Source organism: Rhinolophus ferrumequinum, chromosome 16 (assembly GCF_004115265.2).
Source record: "Rhinolophus ferrumequinum isolate MPI-CBG mRhiFer1 chromosome 16, mRhiFer1_v1.p, whole genome shotgun sequence".
NCBI classification, from domain to species: domain Eukaryota; kingdom Metazoa; phylum Chordata; class Mammalia; order Chiroptera; family Rhinolophidae; genus Rhinolophus; species Rhinolophus ferrumequinum.
Window position 1 is genome coordinate 50538472 of NC_046299.1, and position 17740 is coordinate 50556211.

Sequence of the window (17740 nt, forward strand, 5' to 3'; positions counted from 1 at the left end):
AAGGTATTGTGGTTGCACGTTAGTTTTTTTATTTGTCTTGAATAGGTAATACATTCACAAGTTCAATTCTCAAAGTCCAAGAATGTATGGGGGAAGTTTTCTCATCCCTATTCCACAGCCATCCTTTTCTCCTCTGTACCAGCAAGCACTGTTCTTAGTTTCTTGTATGTCCTACTAGAGTAGTTAATGCATTCATAAGCAAATATGAATGCGTAATCTTTTTTTCATTTTTATGCAAATAATAGCATATCCCACATACTGTTTGTATCAGTCAAGGTTCAACTGGGGAAGTAGAGCCACGTGAATAAAAGATTATAGGAATGAAACCTTGTGTAATAGTAGATGAAGCTGAAGAAGTAAGAGTCTGAAAAGAGAGCTTGGGATATCTGAGAAAAGTCAGCAGTTTTTAAGCGATGGCACAGAAGGACAAATCAAAGCTTGCCAAAGAACCCGAAAATTCAGGTGCATCCAACTATTAGGATAAGGAGGACAGCAAAGGAGGGCTGAGAGAGAACTTCCTAGGACAGTGTTGTTAAGTAGAAGTTTCTGTGATGATGAAAATGTTTCATTTCTACACTATCCAATGGTAGTCATAGTCACATGTGGTTATTGAGCACTTAAAATGTGACCAGTGTGACTGAGGAACTGAGTTTTTGTACCTAGTACAGAAATGTTGGTTAATCTTATCTATCTGGGACTCAAATTCCTCATTTATAAATTATGGACGCCAACCTTACTCATGCTGTTATTTGGAGGATAGATAACATGCAGCGATGTATGTGCTGGGATTTTGTTAACCATACATAATTTATACCTACTTAAGGAATGGCCTTTTTGAAAGGGGACCAAGCTTGTAGAAGAACTATGAATATTGGTATAGCAGAAATGTTATAACTCAACTCGAGGCCTGGCGGTCAAGAAACATGAATTCTGCCACTTCCCATATGACATTCTATTATAGACAAGTTATTGCCTTCTGGAGTGTAGTTTCCTCTTCTGGTAACTTTAGAAAGTGTAAAGCCCTATGCAAACGTGAGCTGCAACTTGAATGCAAAGAAGACCCTGTCAACACAGATGATTTCTAGAGCTCAAAGTGTTCTTGCTTTTATCTGTTCCCATTAACACATTTTTTGAATGTGCAAATTTTTGCACATTTGCTGAAGCGTGCAAGATGCTATGCTAGGTGCTATATCCCCTTTTACTGTATCAGCTCTTATCTAATCCAATTTGCTACCTCTTTGAATTTTGTATTGATTGAATTTCTGTGATAACTGTACTAAAGGACATCTTTGAAGAATATTTGAAATACATGGCTAATTCCGATGATGGCTCATTTTGATTTAGAAAAAGGCTGACCTTGTGCCGTACCTAACAAAATACCACACTTGAGGCTAATATTCTAAAACAAAAGCTTTAATTCTGGTGCTTTTATTTTAAATTCCTTGACAGCTGAGATCAGCTGATTTTTTTATTAGATTCTCAAAACATAATTTTTAGATTTCTGGAAACTCATACTACTCACGGAAGAGGATATTGAATCAAAGAATTGAATCTTTTAACCTGTCAGTCATTCTTATAACTTCATGCCCTTTACAGTATAATATTGAGGCCCATACAGCTATTGTGTAACTTTCCCCAACAGGTATGGCAGGGGAAAGTTGTATGGGAGCTAAGTTTATTAGGATAATGGTATTTTTATTTATACCTTTGTATTTACAAATTTTAAATACTGTGTAGTTTTTCCTCAGGTGCTACTAAAGGGAAAAAATATCACCGATTGAAATGGCAAGGTCACAGATAAATTATAGATCAGCATTTTAATAAGCATGAAAGTCAGATTAATTCTAAACCTCTCTACTAGTTTTAACATTTTGCCTTAATTTTTTTATCTTTATCTAATGACGATTATTTTTGGTATTATTATTTGTAGCCTCTTATGTAACAGTTAGACTTCCAAGAATATAATGGTGAAGGTTGGTTTCAAATTTTTCAAGTTTCCCAAAATTCTTTCTACAATTTGTAGATACCTCTTTTTAAAAAAGGAACTATCACTTTCCTTCAGTCTCGTACTGAAAGTGGGATCCCAGTAGTGAATGAATCTGCCTTGTTCTTATGGTCTGATAGCCCCAGGAATAGCAACTCTTCACATAAGGCATACACATTAAAAAAGAAAAATGTAACCCCTTTCTTTCAGAACTGTTAAGCCACGAAAATGCAGCAACGCTGAACGATGTAAAGACACTAGTCCAGCAGCTATATACCACGTTGAGCATCGAGCAACACCAGCTAACCAAGGAAAGAGAGCTTATCGAAAGATTAGAGGATCTCAAAGAACAGCTGGCGCCCCTGGAAAAGGTGCAAATTCAAATCTCAGATTTTTCTCTTCATTGATATTTTCTCCAGAGCATATATGTTTGCTTTGTTTTTACCTCCGAGTTTTATGTAATTGAGCTGTGACAATCAAACTAGTCCACTAGTTTTGAGGACTGAAGCACAAGAAAGTGCCAATCAGAGTTAAGAAGGGACTTAAAAAGAAATAGGTTGGAGCTTTGATAATAGACTTAGAGCTTTGAGGTCTATCTGCTCTTAACCTGATTTACCACCTTTACAACGAAGATTGGAATAACTGCTGATCCAGAAAGGTTCTAAGTACAGTGGATAATGATTTTAGTCAAGTTAAGTATTAATATTGTGTGGAGTATTATGTAGCTGTTAAAAATGATTATGTAGACCTAATATGCTATAAAAAACTATTCGTGATATTTTATGAAAACTAAATTATAAAACAGTGCATATTAGTGTATACTATGATCCAATTTTTAAATGCATTATGCTTATAGTTATACATATTTATGCCTTTTAAATATACATACATATATATAAAGAAAAAAATTAGAAGGAATATATTCCAAAATGCTAATAGAGTACTAGGATTATGATGGAATTTTCTTCTTTTCTGAATGTTTTAGAGTGAACATGTGTTATCCTTATTTTTTAATAATGATACAAATATTTCCATTTAAATAAATTAGACTATATATTAGAGATTAAGAAAAGGAACAAGTGCTCTTCAATATTGTGCTCTTTCTGATTTATTTAAAAATAGTCAACACATATCTCAAGGTTGTTCTCCTTAAATTTAAGACCTTAGAAAGTTGTGATAAATTAAACTTGAGGATCTATTGTGAAGGCAGATAAGATTTAAATTTGATATTTTCAAAAGGTAAAGCATTTTTAGTGTATCAGCTATAACAAAATAATTATCATCCTATAGTGAATATTTACTATATGCCAAAAAATTTACTAATTATTTTACCTGTATTCTGTTATATACTCAGTAATGAAATTGATGGTGATTTGCAATCAGAGCCTGAACTCAGCTGGTCTGAATCCAGAGTCCATGCTCTGGCTCACTGTGCTGGTTTCCCCCTAGTAGGCGCTTTAAGTAAAAATTAATAATATATTAAATCATGTATGCGACAATGAGAGAACATTGGCGTGTTTTCATTTCCCTCTTTTCTAAGAAAGTAATCTTGTAGTTGGCTGAAGAGCTGTTGAAACTAACTTATTCACTCCTGTAGTTTCACCATCTTTTCAGCCTTTTCTAGGATGACACATAAAACACAAGTGTCCTAAAAAATAATATTACCCCCATAGATGTGGAGTACCACATAGGCACGTAGTCAATGGAATTGTAACAGCTGCATTCGATGTCAGAGGGGTAGTAGATTGGGACGTTATCCCTTTGCAAGGGGTGTAAATGTCTTAACTGTTACATTGTTCTGTACACCTGAAACTAAAAAACAAAATAAAATAAATAAATATATTACCACCATAAAATATTTTATTCAATGAAAACTACACATACTGTTTAAGAAGACAAGCTATATGTAATAGTATTGAGCCTAACTTGTATCTTGATTATGAGCCCTGTTTCTTTAGTGAACATAGAACCATTTAAATTAGCATTTTAAATTGATTCTAAGTCCAAGTGCCTGACAACTGATTGCTTATGTGTGCCCCGTAGGTACGAATTGAGATTAGCAGAAAAGCTGAGAAGAGGACCACTTTGGTGCTATGGGGTGGACTTGCCTACATGGCCACACAGTTTGGCATTTTAGCCCGGCTGACCTGGTGGGAATATTCCTGGGACATCATGGAACCGGTCACCTATTTCATCACTTATGGAAGTGCCATGGCAATGTATGCATATTTTGTAATCACACGCCAGGTAAGAATTCCTCTTCAAGTAACTTTTTATGAGCTAGTAATAATGACGTTTTCGTTGTTAAAGTAGTTCTCTTTCTTTCATATTCTTTAAGTACTCGTTTATCCATTTTGCTTCTGTTGTTAGACCTGTGATCACAGGCCTATTTATGTATGGGAAAATGAAAGCCAAAAAAACTTCTTTAATCTTTCAAGGCCTCCCAAACTTGTCTAGTAGGCAAGAGGGGTGGTAAAATGTCTGTGTTCTGTCAGTGTTCGCTCAGAGTCTCCAGCACTTCGTCCCATGTCTAGCTCATACTAGTCCCTCTGTGTGAACAAAACCAAACAGCCAGATCAGTCGTAAATAATCCCAGCTCTGGACAGGGCTCCCGTATGTCTGTCTGTCTGTCTGTGTTTCCTTTTCCCCTCTCTCTTCTCCCTCCCTCCCTTTTCCCTCTCCTCTCTCCCTTTCTCTTATATATACACTTCTTTGATGAGTTCTTTTTATGTATTGCTTAAAGTCCAAACTCCTTAGCTGGCTATTGTCTTTGCTGGTTGCTACCTGTCTTTTCCAAATGTCTGTTAATCCCTCTGTGTGTTCTAAACAGATAAAATTATATTCTTTATTCCCTCCAAATGCCCTGAGTTGTCCACTATCTCATTTCTTACTTCACACATTCTGTCAACTGGGAATGTTCTCCCTATAGATGTCTACCTGTCATATTTCAAGGTTTACTTAAATGCTTGTCTTTCATGAACCTTTGCCTGGTTACCCACAGCCAACTTTGAACTTTTCTTGTTCTGAATTCCTATAAGCAGATTGTGCCTCTCAGTTCACTCATACTATGCTATCCTTGTATTATAATTATTTATGTGTAATGTCTTTTCCCCTCTACTAGACTGTGATATCTTTTGAGGCTAGGCATTTAGTTCCTTCGATTTTTATTGCCTACCATGGTGCCCATATCCTCAGTAGCCTATCTGTCCTACTGTTTAGATGCTGTACTTCTGTGATTCCCAACGCACTTTTGTTGCCCCCAAGCAACAAGTTGCAAAATAGCAGTAGTCAATAATTTGTCCTGTCAATTCCACAACTGTCATTTACATTCTACTCCAGCAAACCGCTTCAATAGCCATTCAGGACTTTCTTTCTTAGAACTGTCCTACTTATAATATAAATTAGTACGCTAATTTCTGACCACAACTTATCTTTTTTCTAGCCCTTTTGTTCACTCACTAGCTCCTTTGACTTCCTCCAGATCTTTAGCCTCCTGATACCTCTCTCTTAACTTTTCACCATCACCTTCCTCATATGTTGCTTCCTTTTCTGTCCACCTTAGACCATACTGTCATTCTCTTCTTAGTATCTTACAGTCTTTACCCCACTATTTTTCCATCTTATATACTCTATAAATTCCTAATCTTGGGTGAGTCTAGCCATTTAGCCTATATCCAGGCTAGAGAAAAATCATATAATAGTGTAGAATAGGGTACTGCTTGTGTTTCTAATTAGATTTCCTTCCCCCACACACCCATGATAGTTATTCTAGGACTTCACATTAAGCTCCCCAGGCCACCCTTAACCTTGCCTCCTTCTTCTAGAAAATTGATATTAACAGATATAAGCTCTATAATTCCCAAACTCGGTGAGTTTAACAATATCTGTACCTACTGTCACACTATTTCCTTCAAGCTCAAATAAGACGTGGCATTTGTCTGTTCAGGGCTATCTCTTCCACCTGTTTTTAAACCCACCCACCCCTTCCTCTGTACTTCCAGTATCCCACTCCAGTTTATTTTTTGCATTCCCTCTGTTCTCAACTTCTCCCTTTTTGAATTTCTTTCCTTCATAACCAAGCAGTCTACATCTCTTCTCATTTATTATCAAAGCAGCAAATTTCCAGAAAAGTCTAGCACATAATTGCTTAGTAAATTCTTATTGCCCAAAAGAGAGAACATAGAATAGATTTAAATAAATTTATTTCTGTGTACATTTACATTCTAAGCAAAGGTAGGTAAGTAGCCTAGTAACAGCAGCTTAGATAAAAGTAGAGGGCTTTCTCTCAAGTTGTTACTCTAACAATTATCCCTTCGGTCAGTGTTACTTGATTCATACCTCAATTCTGTCTATTGTTAAAATGCTTCCATAGTCCCTTTCGATACTGTTCATCCATTGTCTGTCATCAATAATAATTATTTATTTCTGCTTTTAGTATGGCATATAAGTAATCAGACCAATATTCCCATTAGGAAAAATTAGAATAATTAGACAAAACACATCTGCCTGTGGAGACACTATAAAGCTAACAAGATAGCAAAAATTACCAGGCAAGGACCGAAAGAAGTGGAGTCCCAGGAAGGTAAACCTGATATTAGTTATGCTTATTCCTCTGGGCATTTATATTGATTAAGGAAAATAAAGCTGAGAGGCCAAGAAGCTGAGCCATATTTGATCATCTAGAAGAACCAAAGCCATAGAAATTGGTGTCCAGGGATCATAAAGTACATGAAACACTTTTGCTTTTGTTTGGAGTCTCTGAAGGCTAGTGTTGTAGAATAGGATGAACCTGTTGTGGGTTCTCTCAGAGACGATAGCTCATCTTCAATCATCTCAATCCCATAAATTAGATTGAGGTAATCCTAGGGTATTGGTAATCACAGAGTGCTCACAGGTTTCAGGCAGAAGAGAACATAAATCATCCCTGAAAGTAGAAGGCAAAAAAAAGATATAAAAGATACAGAGATTGGAAAGAAAGAGAACTGATGTTATTTGTAAATTTTGTACATTAAAAATAATACAGAAACATGTACAGATAATTGGTTAGAATCCCAAAGTGAGTTTCATAAGGTTACTGGATACAAGGTAAATATACATATTTCAATTGTGTAACTGTATGCCAGAAATAGTTAGAAAATGAAACTTTTTAAAAGATACAACTTAAAATGACTTTTAAAGATACCTAGAAGTAAATCGTATGAAAGATGTACAAAGTCTCTATGCTCAAAAACATAAAATTAAAGACTTGAAATGATATAGCATGTTAATGGATTAGAAAAGTAAATATTACAAAAATGTCAGTTCTGTCCAAACTGATCTGTTTGATTCAGTGCAATCCCATCAAAATTCCAGCAGATTTGGGGTTTGGGGAAGAGATTTAAATAAATCTGCTTCTAAATTTTATATGGAAATGTAAAGGACAAAGAAAAGCCAAGAAACTCCTGAAGAAAAATTAGGTAAGAGAATTTTCTCTAATATATAGCTTTAGTTATAACACTACAGTAAGTAAGACAGTGACACAAGGATAGACAGATAGTCCAAAGGAATAAAAGAGAGAATACAGAAATAGACCCTGCATAAATGAACTTTTAGTTTTAAAAAGATAGCACTACAAAGAAAGGAGAATCTTTTTTGATAAGTGGTGCTAGGATAATTGAATATCAATATAAAAAAATGAACCAACCCCATCATTACACTGTGAACAAAAATTAATTCCAGATGGATTGTAGATCTAAATATGAAAGGTAACCCAATAAAGCTCCTGGAAGATTATATAGGAGAATATCTTAACTACTGTGGAATAGGAAATGACTTCTTACACAGAATGAAAAGTGCTAACCATAAAGATAAGAATGATAAGTAAGACTATATTAAAATTAAGAACTTCTGTTTATTAAAGGATATCATAAAGAGGGTGAACAGACTGAGAGGAGTTATTTGCAGTACATGTATTCAACAAAGCATCTATGTCCAGAATGTATAAACAAATCCTACAGATCAGTAAGAAAAAGACAATCCAATAGAAAAAAAAAATAAAAAATGTAAATTGGCACATCTGAAAGAGGATATGCAAATGGCAAATGATACATGAAATGAAAAAAACCTCAACCTCATGAGTAATCTGGAAAATGCTATGTATTTCTAAGAAAAATGAACCCATGTCCACTAAAAACTTTTACATAACTGTTCATAGTAATATTATTCATAATAGTCAAAAAGTGGAAATAACCCATATGTCTGTCAATTGATGAACGGATAAAACGTGGTCCATTCAATGGAGTATTATTTGGCAAAAAAAGAAATGAAGTACTGATACATGCCACAAATGGATGAACCTTGAAATAAGTCAGACACAAAGACTATATGTTGAATGATTCCATTTATATGAAATGTTGAGAATAGGCAAATCTATAGAGTCAGAAAGTAGATTAGTATTATATTTGTCTAGAAGTGACTGTTAAATAACACATGGTTCCTTTGGGGGATGACGAAAATGTTCTAAAATTGATTATAGTAATAGTTGTGTAACTTTGTGAGTATACTAAATTGAATATTATACTTTAAATGGGTGAATTTGTATGGTATGTGAATTATATCTCTGTAAAGCTATTTTTTTAAAATGAGGTAGTAGTTCAGTACATATACCAGAATGGCTAACGTTTTAAAAAACTGGTAATACCAAGTGTTGGCAAGAATATAGAGTGATGGAAACTCTCATATGGTGCTGATGGGACAACCATTTTGGTACAACCATTTTGGAAGCCTGTTTGATATCTCTTCTTAAATTTGAATGCTTATGTACCTTATGACCTAGGATTTCCACTTATAAGTAAGTGTATTATCTCCCAACAGAAGAGGTAAGTCCAGAAACTTCTTGGTGGCATTATTCCATAGTAGTCCAAACCTGGAAACAACCCAAAGTCTACCCATAGTACATTAGATAAATAAATTGTGATATAGTCATACAACAGAATATAACATAGCAAGAGAAATTAATAGACTACAACTACACACAAAAGATGAATCTCATAAACATGATATAGAGTGAAAGTAGCCATATACAATACATACTGTCTGACTCCATTTATTTATTATTATTATTAGTTTCAGGTGTACAAAACAATGTAATAGTTAGATATCATTTATACCCCTCACAAAGTGATAACTCCCTCCCCCAATCTACTACCCCTCTGACATTATATATAGCGGTTACAATTCCACTGACTCTATTCCTTATGCTGTACTCCACATCCTGTGACCACATCCTGTGACTACTATATATATATATATATATATATATATATATATATATATATAATTATAGTTGACATTCATTATTATTCATCTTCAGGTGTACACTGCAGTGGTCAGGCCTCTACACCATCCATGAAGTGGTCTCCCTAATAAGACAAGTGTCCATTGGATACCCTACAAAAAAATCTGTACAACATTATTGATTATGTCCCCCAAACTGTCTTTCGTATCCCCGTGGCAATCTTGTGGTTACTGATTGTGCTTTCTAATCCCCTCACCTTCTCCCTCATCCCCACCCCCTCCCATCTAGCAGCTCTGTTTTTCCTCTATTTCTCTGAGACTGTTTCTGATGACTCCATTTTTATAAAAGTCAAAAAATATGTAAAACTACACTGGAGAGCTCAGGGGGATGTATGCCTAAGTAGGGAAGCTATAAAGAAAGCAAGAAAATAATTATCATAAAAGTCAAGATAATTGATTATTTTGAGGGAAGAAGGAAGGGTTAGTAATTAGGAAGGGGCAGAAGGGGAGCTTCTGGGTTGTTGGCAGTATTCTATTTTTTTATCTGGTTGGTGATGATTTGTTGTGAAACATTTTTGCTTTGTGTGCTCTTGCATGTGTTTCACAATAAAAATGTTTAAGAAATAATTAAAAATTTAACAACACATGTCAGTGTATATCTTTATATGTGTGCATGTGTATTGAATCTAATCAACAGTTAGTAAATATTTACTTTGTGAAAATGGTATGCTAAGGACTAACAATTTAATTGCTCCTTTATTTTTGTAGGAGTATATTTATCCAGAAGCCAGAGACAGGCAATACTTATTATTTTTCCATAAAGGAGCCAAAAAGTCACGTTTTGACCTAGAGAAATACAATCAACTCAAGGACGCAATTGCTCAGGTAAGTTTTCCAAAAATAAAATTTAATAAATCCCAGCCCCATCTTGCATGGCATTATTATTATTACCCATAACCACATTACTTCAATGGGTAAACTCTGAAAGAGTGACCCAACTCTCTTCTTCTTATATAAATTATTTCTCAATTGATAAAAAGGACTATTTTAGCACGGACACCTCTCTAAAAAGTTTTATAACACAAGCAAGTGAAAAAAAATGATTGGTTCTAGCTATCCTCTTAACACTAGCATATTGAAGTTTTAGACCTATTTTTCTTTTTTTCTTTTTTTTGTCTTCAGCAGTCTATTTTTACTTTTCTCTTTGTTTTAAATATTTCTACAATAATTGACCCAAAGATTTCTCACCTAAAATGTGTGGTAGCAATGGCAACAAAAATAAAATGCAGGTGAGAGAGAGAGACTACTAGAAATTTTTGCCAGGCGCAGGTGAGAGATTATTTAACTAGAACATGCTTTTTTAAAAGATTGATATATTTCATTTTTCATAATCATTACCTCTTTCAGATTTCTGAGTGTTACCTCCCTCAGTCTAATGTATTGATTTTGGTGAATAAATCCTCATTTCTATTCTCCATAGTCTTTTATGACTAGAGGTTTTTCAAGAATCTCTAGAAGAATCTAGAATCTCTTCCATCCTCTTTAATGTTCTGTTGCTCTTCTCTGGACCTCCTCTGCTTTTTCTGTCCCTTATTGTTGGTGGGGTTGTGCTTTGAATAGGCTTAATCCATCTTCCCACCTTAGCCAAAGAGGACTCATGTCTTCTGTTGCTCTGTGTGAGTGGTTCTCAGCTGGAGGGAATGCAACAGAATCATCTCTCAGCTATTAATAATACAGATGCTTAATACATCTGATAAGGGGTTAATAATCAAAATTTATTTAAAAACTCATACAACTCAATACCATTGAATACTAATTAAAAAAATGGGAATAGGACCTGAATAGACATTTCTACAAAGAGGACATACAGGTAGCCAATAGACATATGAAAAGAGGCTCAATGCCACTAATCATCAGGAAAATGCAAATTAAAATCACAGATACCACTTTACTACTATCAGAATGGCTGTCAATAAATCAACAAACAAGTACTGTTGAGGATGTAGAGAAAGGGGAACCCTGGTGCGCTGTTGGTGGGATTGCAGGTTGGTGCAGCCACTGTGGAAAACAGTATGGAGGTTCCTCAAAAAATTAAAACTAGAACTACCTTATGACCCGGCAATTCCACTCCTGGGTATCTACCCAAAGAAATCCAAAACACTAATTTGAAAAGATATCTGCACCTCTATGTTTACCACAGCGCTATTCACAATAGCCAAGATACAGAAACAACCAAAATACCCATCAATAGACAATTGGATAAAGAAATTCTGGTACATTTATACAATGGAATATTACTCAGCTACAAAAAAGAATGAAATAACATGGATGGACCTAGAGGATATTATGCTAAGTGAAATAAGTCAGATTGAGAAAGATAAATACCATATGATCTCACTTACATGTAGCATCCAAAGAACAGAATAAACAAAACAGAAATAGACTCAGATACAGAGAACAAACTGATGGTTGCTAGATGGAAGTGGGGCTGCAGGATAGGTGAGAAAGGTGAAGGGATTAGGAAGTACAAATTGGTAGTTACAGGGGCGGCCAGATGGCTCAGTTGGTTAGAGAGCGAGCTCTGAACAAAAGGGTTGCCAATTCGATTCCCACATGGGCCAGTGAGCTGCACCCTCCACAACTAGATTGAAGACAACGAGCTGCCGCTGAGCTTCCAGAGGGGCGGCCGGATGGCTCAGTTGGTTAGAGCACAGGCTCTCAACATCAAGGTTGCCGGTTCAATTCCCACATGGGATGGTGGGCTGTGCCCCCTGCAACTAAAAATTGAAAATGGCACCTGGACTTGGAGCTGAGCTGCTTCCTCCACAACTAGATTGAAGGACAACCACTGGGAGGTGATGGGCCCTGGAGAACGCGCTGTTCCCCAGTATTCCCCAATATAAATTTGAAAAAACAAAAACAAAAAAAATTGGTAGTTACAAAATAGTCACAGGGGTGTGAAATACAGTATGGGGAAGAGAATCAGTAATATAAAAACTATATATAGTGTCAGATGGGTACTAGACTTATCAGAAGTATTACTTCATAAATTATATAAACACCTAACCATTACATTGTACACCTGAAACTAATATAAAATAGTATTGAATGTCAACTATAATTTAAAAATATGTAGTCACGGGATGTAAAGTACAGCATAGGGAATATAGTCAATGGTATTGTAATAGCTGTGTATGGTGTCAGAGGGGTAGTAGACTTGTTGGGGTTATCACTTGGAGGAGTGTAAATGGCTAATCACTATATTGTTTTGTACACCTGAAACTAAAAAAAAAAACACAAACAAATACAGCTGCTTCAGTCCCACCCCAAGCCTATTAATCCAGCTTCTCAGGGGTGATGGTCAAGCATGTGTGAGTTTTGAAAGTACTACAGTTGACTACATATCCCCATTTTAAAAATCACTAGCTACTGAAAAATTAAACAACTGTTGGATAAACATCAAAACCCTTGAGCAGCACAAATTAAAGTTCTAGCTCCAGGCAAGGGTTTGTGAAAGGGCTTCTCTCTGGAAAAAGCCACCACCAAGGTACCTCAAATGCTCCCCATATTCTTGAGCCCCCAAGTCCTGCCCTATTGATAGCACAGTCTTTCTGGAGGCTCTGTTTACAACTGAAACTGCTAGAACAGACTTTGGTTTTGGTCCCCCTTTGTTGTCCCTTCAAGCCCTTTGCCTCTGAGGCACTCTTATTTGGAGAGTAATTGAGATGATTTCTCTAATTCATAGTAAAGGAAGAAAATGTCCTCTTCTCAGGAGACAGTAATATCATTGAAATCTTCATTAGCTAGTTTTTCTCACCTTTTGTTTCTATTTTAGGCAGAAATGGACCTTAAGAGACTGAGAGACCCATTACAAGTACATCTACCCCTCCGACAAATTGGTGAAAAAGATTGATCTGCAAAGAGCCTCTGAATCCCGGCAGAACGAACACCTGTTTATAACTATTGCCTTTTTAATTAAAGCATTGCAGGTGGAGGCTGGGATCACGTTGGGGTGGAGGGTTTTTACCTTTAATCAAAAAACAAAAGCAAAACGGATCTTGGGGAAGAAAGGAATGTTACAAATCTGAGGATCAGGCTTTGTGAAATATAAGCTCAAAGGGCTTAGTGAATATTGTCTTAATCAAGCATCTCAGTTCCTAGATGAAAATGACACATTATATAGTTGAGAGATTCATAAAGAGAAAATGGTGCTGGGGTGTTTGTTTCTGGCATCTTCTTTGCAGGGTCAGCAAAACAGTAACACACCAGCACCCTACTCAACTCTATTTTCCTTTTATTTAACTTTTCTTATTTTTGACATAGGAGTAAATAAATACACCGGAAAAGCAAGTCCTTAAGATATGTGGGTGGCAAACAGAGTCTGAGCCCATGTCATTAGCATTTATTTTAAATTGGACGCAGCCTCTACAAAGTTAACCAGGAATGTCTCCCACTGGTGCCCCTTTTCTGACCACCCACACCTGCTGGTTACACTAATTTCATCCATATGATAATTGGAACCAACTTATGACTGTTTGATAATTGACACTTTGGATTATCCCTTAATACCTTCTTAAATGTCTGTATAGTCCAGTGCTCTGGATCAGTATCGAGAAATCATTGGCGACACTGCATGAGATTTTGTTTTGTTTTCTTTTGTTTTTTTACTAATTAATCTTTAAGAGGAGGCAGAATTTTCCTCTAACTATTCCATTGATATTCCCCTCTTCCTCCACAACTCAAATCAGAGGGGGAGTGTTCAGCTATATTACCAAATCAGGAAGACGTAAGATTTACAAATTGGCTAAAAATCATGGCTTTGTAGCCATTTCAGAACCAGAGTAATTTCATTGCTGTTCATCTGTTTGTGTGACAGCATTCCAGGTCACCCAGATGGCGCTGCCTTGTCTGGAGGCTTTGTTATTCTCGAAGGACACACACACACACACACACACACACACACTTCCAGTTTGTGAGCCCTCCCACCTCCACCACTTCAGTCGTTGTATATCAAGTGTGTGGATCTCAAAGGGTGCAATTTATCTTTATACAGAAATACATTTCTATGGCTTCTTTCAACCTACCCTCTTCACCCAATTTTTTCTTATCTTAAATTGAGAGAAAGAAGCATTAATCTTATACTCGATCAAAATATTTTCTACCATATTTCCAGATGACATCTGCACTTGAGGAATCAAAGGAATCTGTGTCTAATATTCTGTTTTTAATTACAGAACATTACAGAATATGTAGGGGCAGGATGGAGAGGTTGATGGGGCTTGCCACACAGTTGATTGGCTTTTTTTCTTTCACATGATTCATAGCTCCTCATTGTGGCCAGGGGTTTCTTTCTTTTTTCCTTTCTCCTTTGGGATTCTTGTGTATGAAAAGAAAAAGTTTTAAATGACAAACCCAGACTCCAGGTGCCTTGCAGAGGTTGAAGGCCAGCCAGGATTGCTGCTGCTGCTGCTCCTGCCACCACCCCTTCCACTGGCATGATGGAATGAAAGGATGCATGTCTCCACTTCCCAGCCCCCCCCATTTCCTTCCCCTGCGCCCCCTTAGTCATTCAACCTCTTCCTTCATTTATTTTTGTTGTGTGAATTATTTTTGAACCATTTATCCTGTTTGTGTGCAGGGTTTTTAAGAAGAAACAGCACAGTGCAATGAGCAAATCCTTTCAGGGTGTGTGGGAGGCGAGGGAGAAAGGATGGACATCAAGAAAAGTCCTTTAAACAAATAACAAAATATTGAACATGTGTAAAATCCTGTATCATTTATGAAATATGTATAAAAAGCAATGTATCTTCTGGAACAATAAATACTTATTCAATTTTTGAACTGTAGCATCTCATATTTTGAAGCAAAACTCAAAAAAAACAAACTTATTTTCCTGTGATTCTAGGTTTCCTAGGACGTATATTTTAAAAACAAGCATTTCATTAATTCTTCCTGAACCTAAGAATGGTCAGTAGCTTTCTAATTTTCCAGAGCCACCTTAGCTTACGTGACCTGTACAACCATAATAAAACCAATGGCAGCACAGAGACTAATATCATTATCGCCTGATTAACAGAAAAAATCTCCATTATATCAGCTCACCAGATTGCCCAATATGGTCTCCCAGACTTCAGAAAGTTGTTCAAGGATGAACAAATATTAAATATTCATTATTTTAAGGGTTTATATCAAATTTATAATGATCACCAAAAAGGAAAATATCACTTACTGCCTAGTCCATCAAAGGCGTATCAAAAAGCATGTATTAAATAAAAGAAAAATCATTTGATTATATCAAAAGATGCAGGGAAAACATTTGATGAGATCAACACGATTTATGATTAAAACACTCAATAAAATGGGTAGAGAAGGAAAGTGCCTCAACATATTAAAGGCCACATGTGACAAACCCTTAGCTAATAAGCTCGATAGTGAGAAAACTGAAAGCGTTTCCTCTAAGATCAGGAGCAAGACAAGGTTGCTCACTCTTGCCATTGTCACACAACAGAGTCCTTCAAGTCCTCGCCGGAGCAATTGGGGGAGAGAAAGGAAAAAAAGGCATCCAAATGGGAAATGAAGAAGTAAAACTCAGTATTTGCAGATTACATGATTGTATATATAGAAAAGCCTAAAGACTCCCCCAAAAGACTATTAGAAACAATAAGCATATATAGTAAAGTTGCAGGATATGAAATCAATGTACAAAACCCTATTGTGTTCCTATATACTAACAATGAAATATTGGAAAAAAGAAATGAAGAAAACAATCCCATTTGCAATTGCAACAAAAAGGATAAAATACCTAGGAATAAGCTTAACAAATGAAGTGAAGGACCTATACACTGAAAGCTACAAGACATTGTTGAAAGAAAATGAAGAAGACACAAAGAAATGGAAATACATTCTGTGTTCATGTGTTGGAAGAATTAACAATTTAAATGGCCATATGACCTAAAGCAATATACAGATTTAACGCAATCCCCATCAAAATCCCAGTGGCAATTTTTCAAAGAAATAGAACAAAAAATCCTCAAATTTGTATGGAACCACAGAAGACTCTGAATAGCCAAAGCAATCCTGAGAAAAGAGCACAAAGCCAGAGGTACCACTCCCTGATTTCAAGCTATACTACAAAGCTACAGTAAGAAAACAGTATGGTATTGGCAGAAAAATAGACACACAGACCAATGGAATAGAACTGAGAACCCAGAAATAAACCCACACATATATGGGCAACTAATGCTGAAAACATACAACTGAGAAAGGAAAGCCACTTCAATAAATAGTGTTGGGAAAATGGAAAGCCACATGCAAAAGAATGAAACTAGACTACTATCTGACATCATACACAAAAATTAACTCAAACTGGATGAAAGACTTGAATATAAGACCTAAAACAATAAAATACATAGGAGAAAACAGGCCCCTAAACTTAGTGGACCTTGGTCTCAGAGGGGTTTTTGTGAAGTTGACCCCAAAGGCAAGGGAAGTCAAAACAAAAATAAATGAATGGGACCACATCAAACCAAAAAGCTTCTGCACAGCAGAAGAAACCAACTGAATGAAAGAAGATATTTGCAAACGATACCTCCGATAAAGGGTTAATATCCAAAAGGTACATTACAAAGAACTTATACAACTCAACAACAACAAAAAACAATTCAATTTAAAAAATGGGCAGAGGACCTGAACAGACACTTTTCCCAAGAAGACATACAGATGACCAAAAGATATATGAAAAAATGATCAACATCACTAGCTATAAAGGAAATGCAAATCAAAAGCACAATGAGATGCCACCTCACACCTGTTAGAATGGCTACTATCAGTAAGACAAGTGTTGGAGAGGATGTGAAGAAAAGGAAACCCTTGTACACTGCTAGTGGTGATGTAAATTGGTGCAGCCTCTATGTAAAACAGTATGGAGGTTCCTTAAAAAATTAAGAGTAGAGCTACCACCCAGCAATCCCTCTTCTGGGTATCTACCGAAAAATTTTGAAAACATTTATGTATGAAAATATATGCACCCCTATGTTCATTACAGTATTATTCACAATAGCCAAGATATAGAAACAACTTAAGTGTTCTTTGACAGATGATTGGGTAAAGAAGATGTGGTACATGTATACAGTGGAATATTACTCAGCCATTAAAAACACGATGAAATATTGTCATTTGCAACAACATGGAAGGATCTTGAAAGTATCATGCTAAGTGAAAAGGACAGAAAAGGACAAGAACCATATGATTTCACTCGTGGGATATAAAACAAAAAGCAGCAAATGAAAAAAAAACTCATAGACACAGACAACAGTATGGTGGTTACCATAGCGGAAGGGAGGTGGAAAGAGCATGAAGAGGGTAAAGGGGTCAAATATATGGTGATGAAAGGAGACTAGACTCTGGGTGTTGAGCACACAATGCAATATACAGATGTATGATAGAATTGTACAGCTGAAACTTATATAATGTTAGTGCAGT

At 36.0% G+C, this 17740-nt stretch overlaps 1 protein-coding gene across 2 annotated transcripts in view; it reads left to right on the forward strand.

The window, feature by feature from the left end:
• MCU (mitochondrial calcium uniporter) overlaps positions 1 to 15100 on the forward strand; it is a 188655-nt gene extending 173555 nt beyond the window's left edge. For both annotated transcript variants that reach the window (XR_004425322.1, XM_033130739.1), the window contains 4 exons: positions 2195 to 2355; positions 4028 to 4231; positions 10028 to 10144; positions 13095 to 15100. Coding sequence is in view for 1 of the 2 variants with exons in the window: in XM_033130739.1 (XP_032986630.1) it covers positions 2195 to 2355; positions 4028 to 4231; positions 10028 to 10144; positions 13095 to 13172 (560 nt within the window). In the remaining variant the exon portion in view is untranslated. The remainder of the gene's footprint in view (positions 1 to 2194; positions 2356 to 4027; positions 4232 to 10027; positions 10145 to 13094) is intronic.
• Positions 15101 to 17740: the final 2640 nt, after the last annotated feature.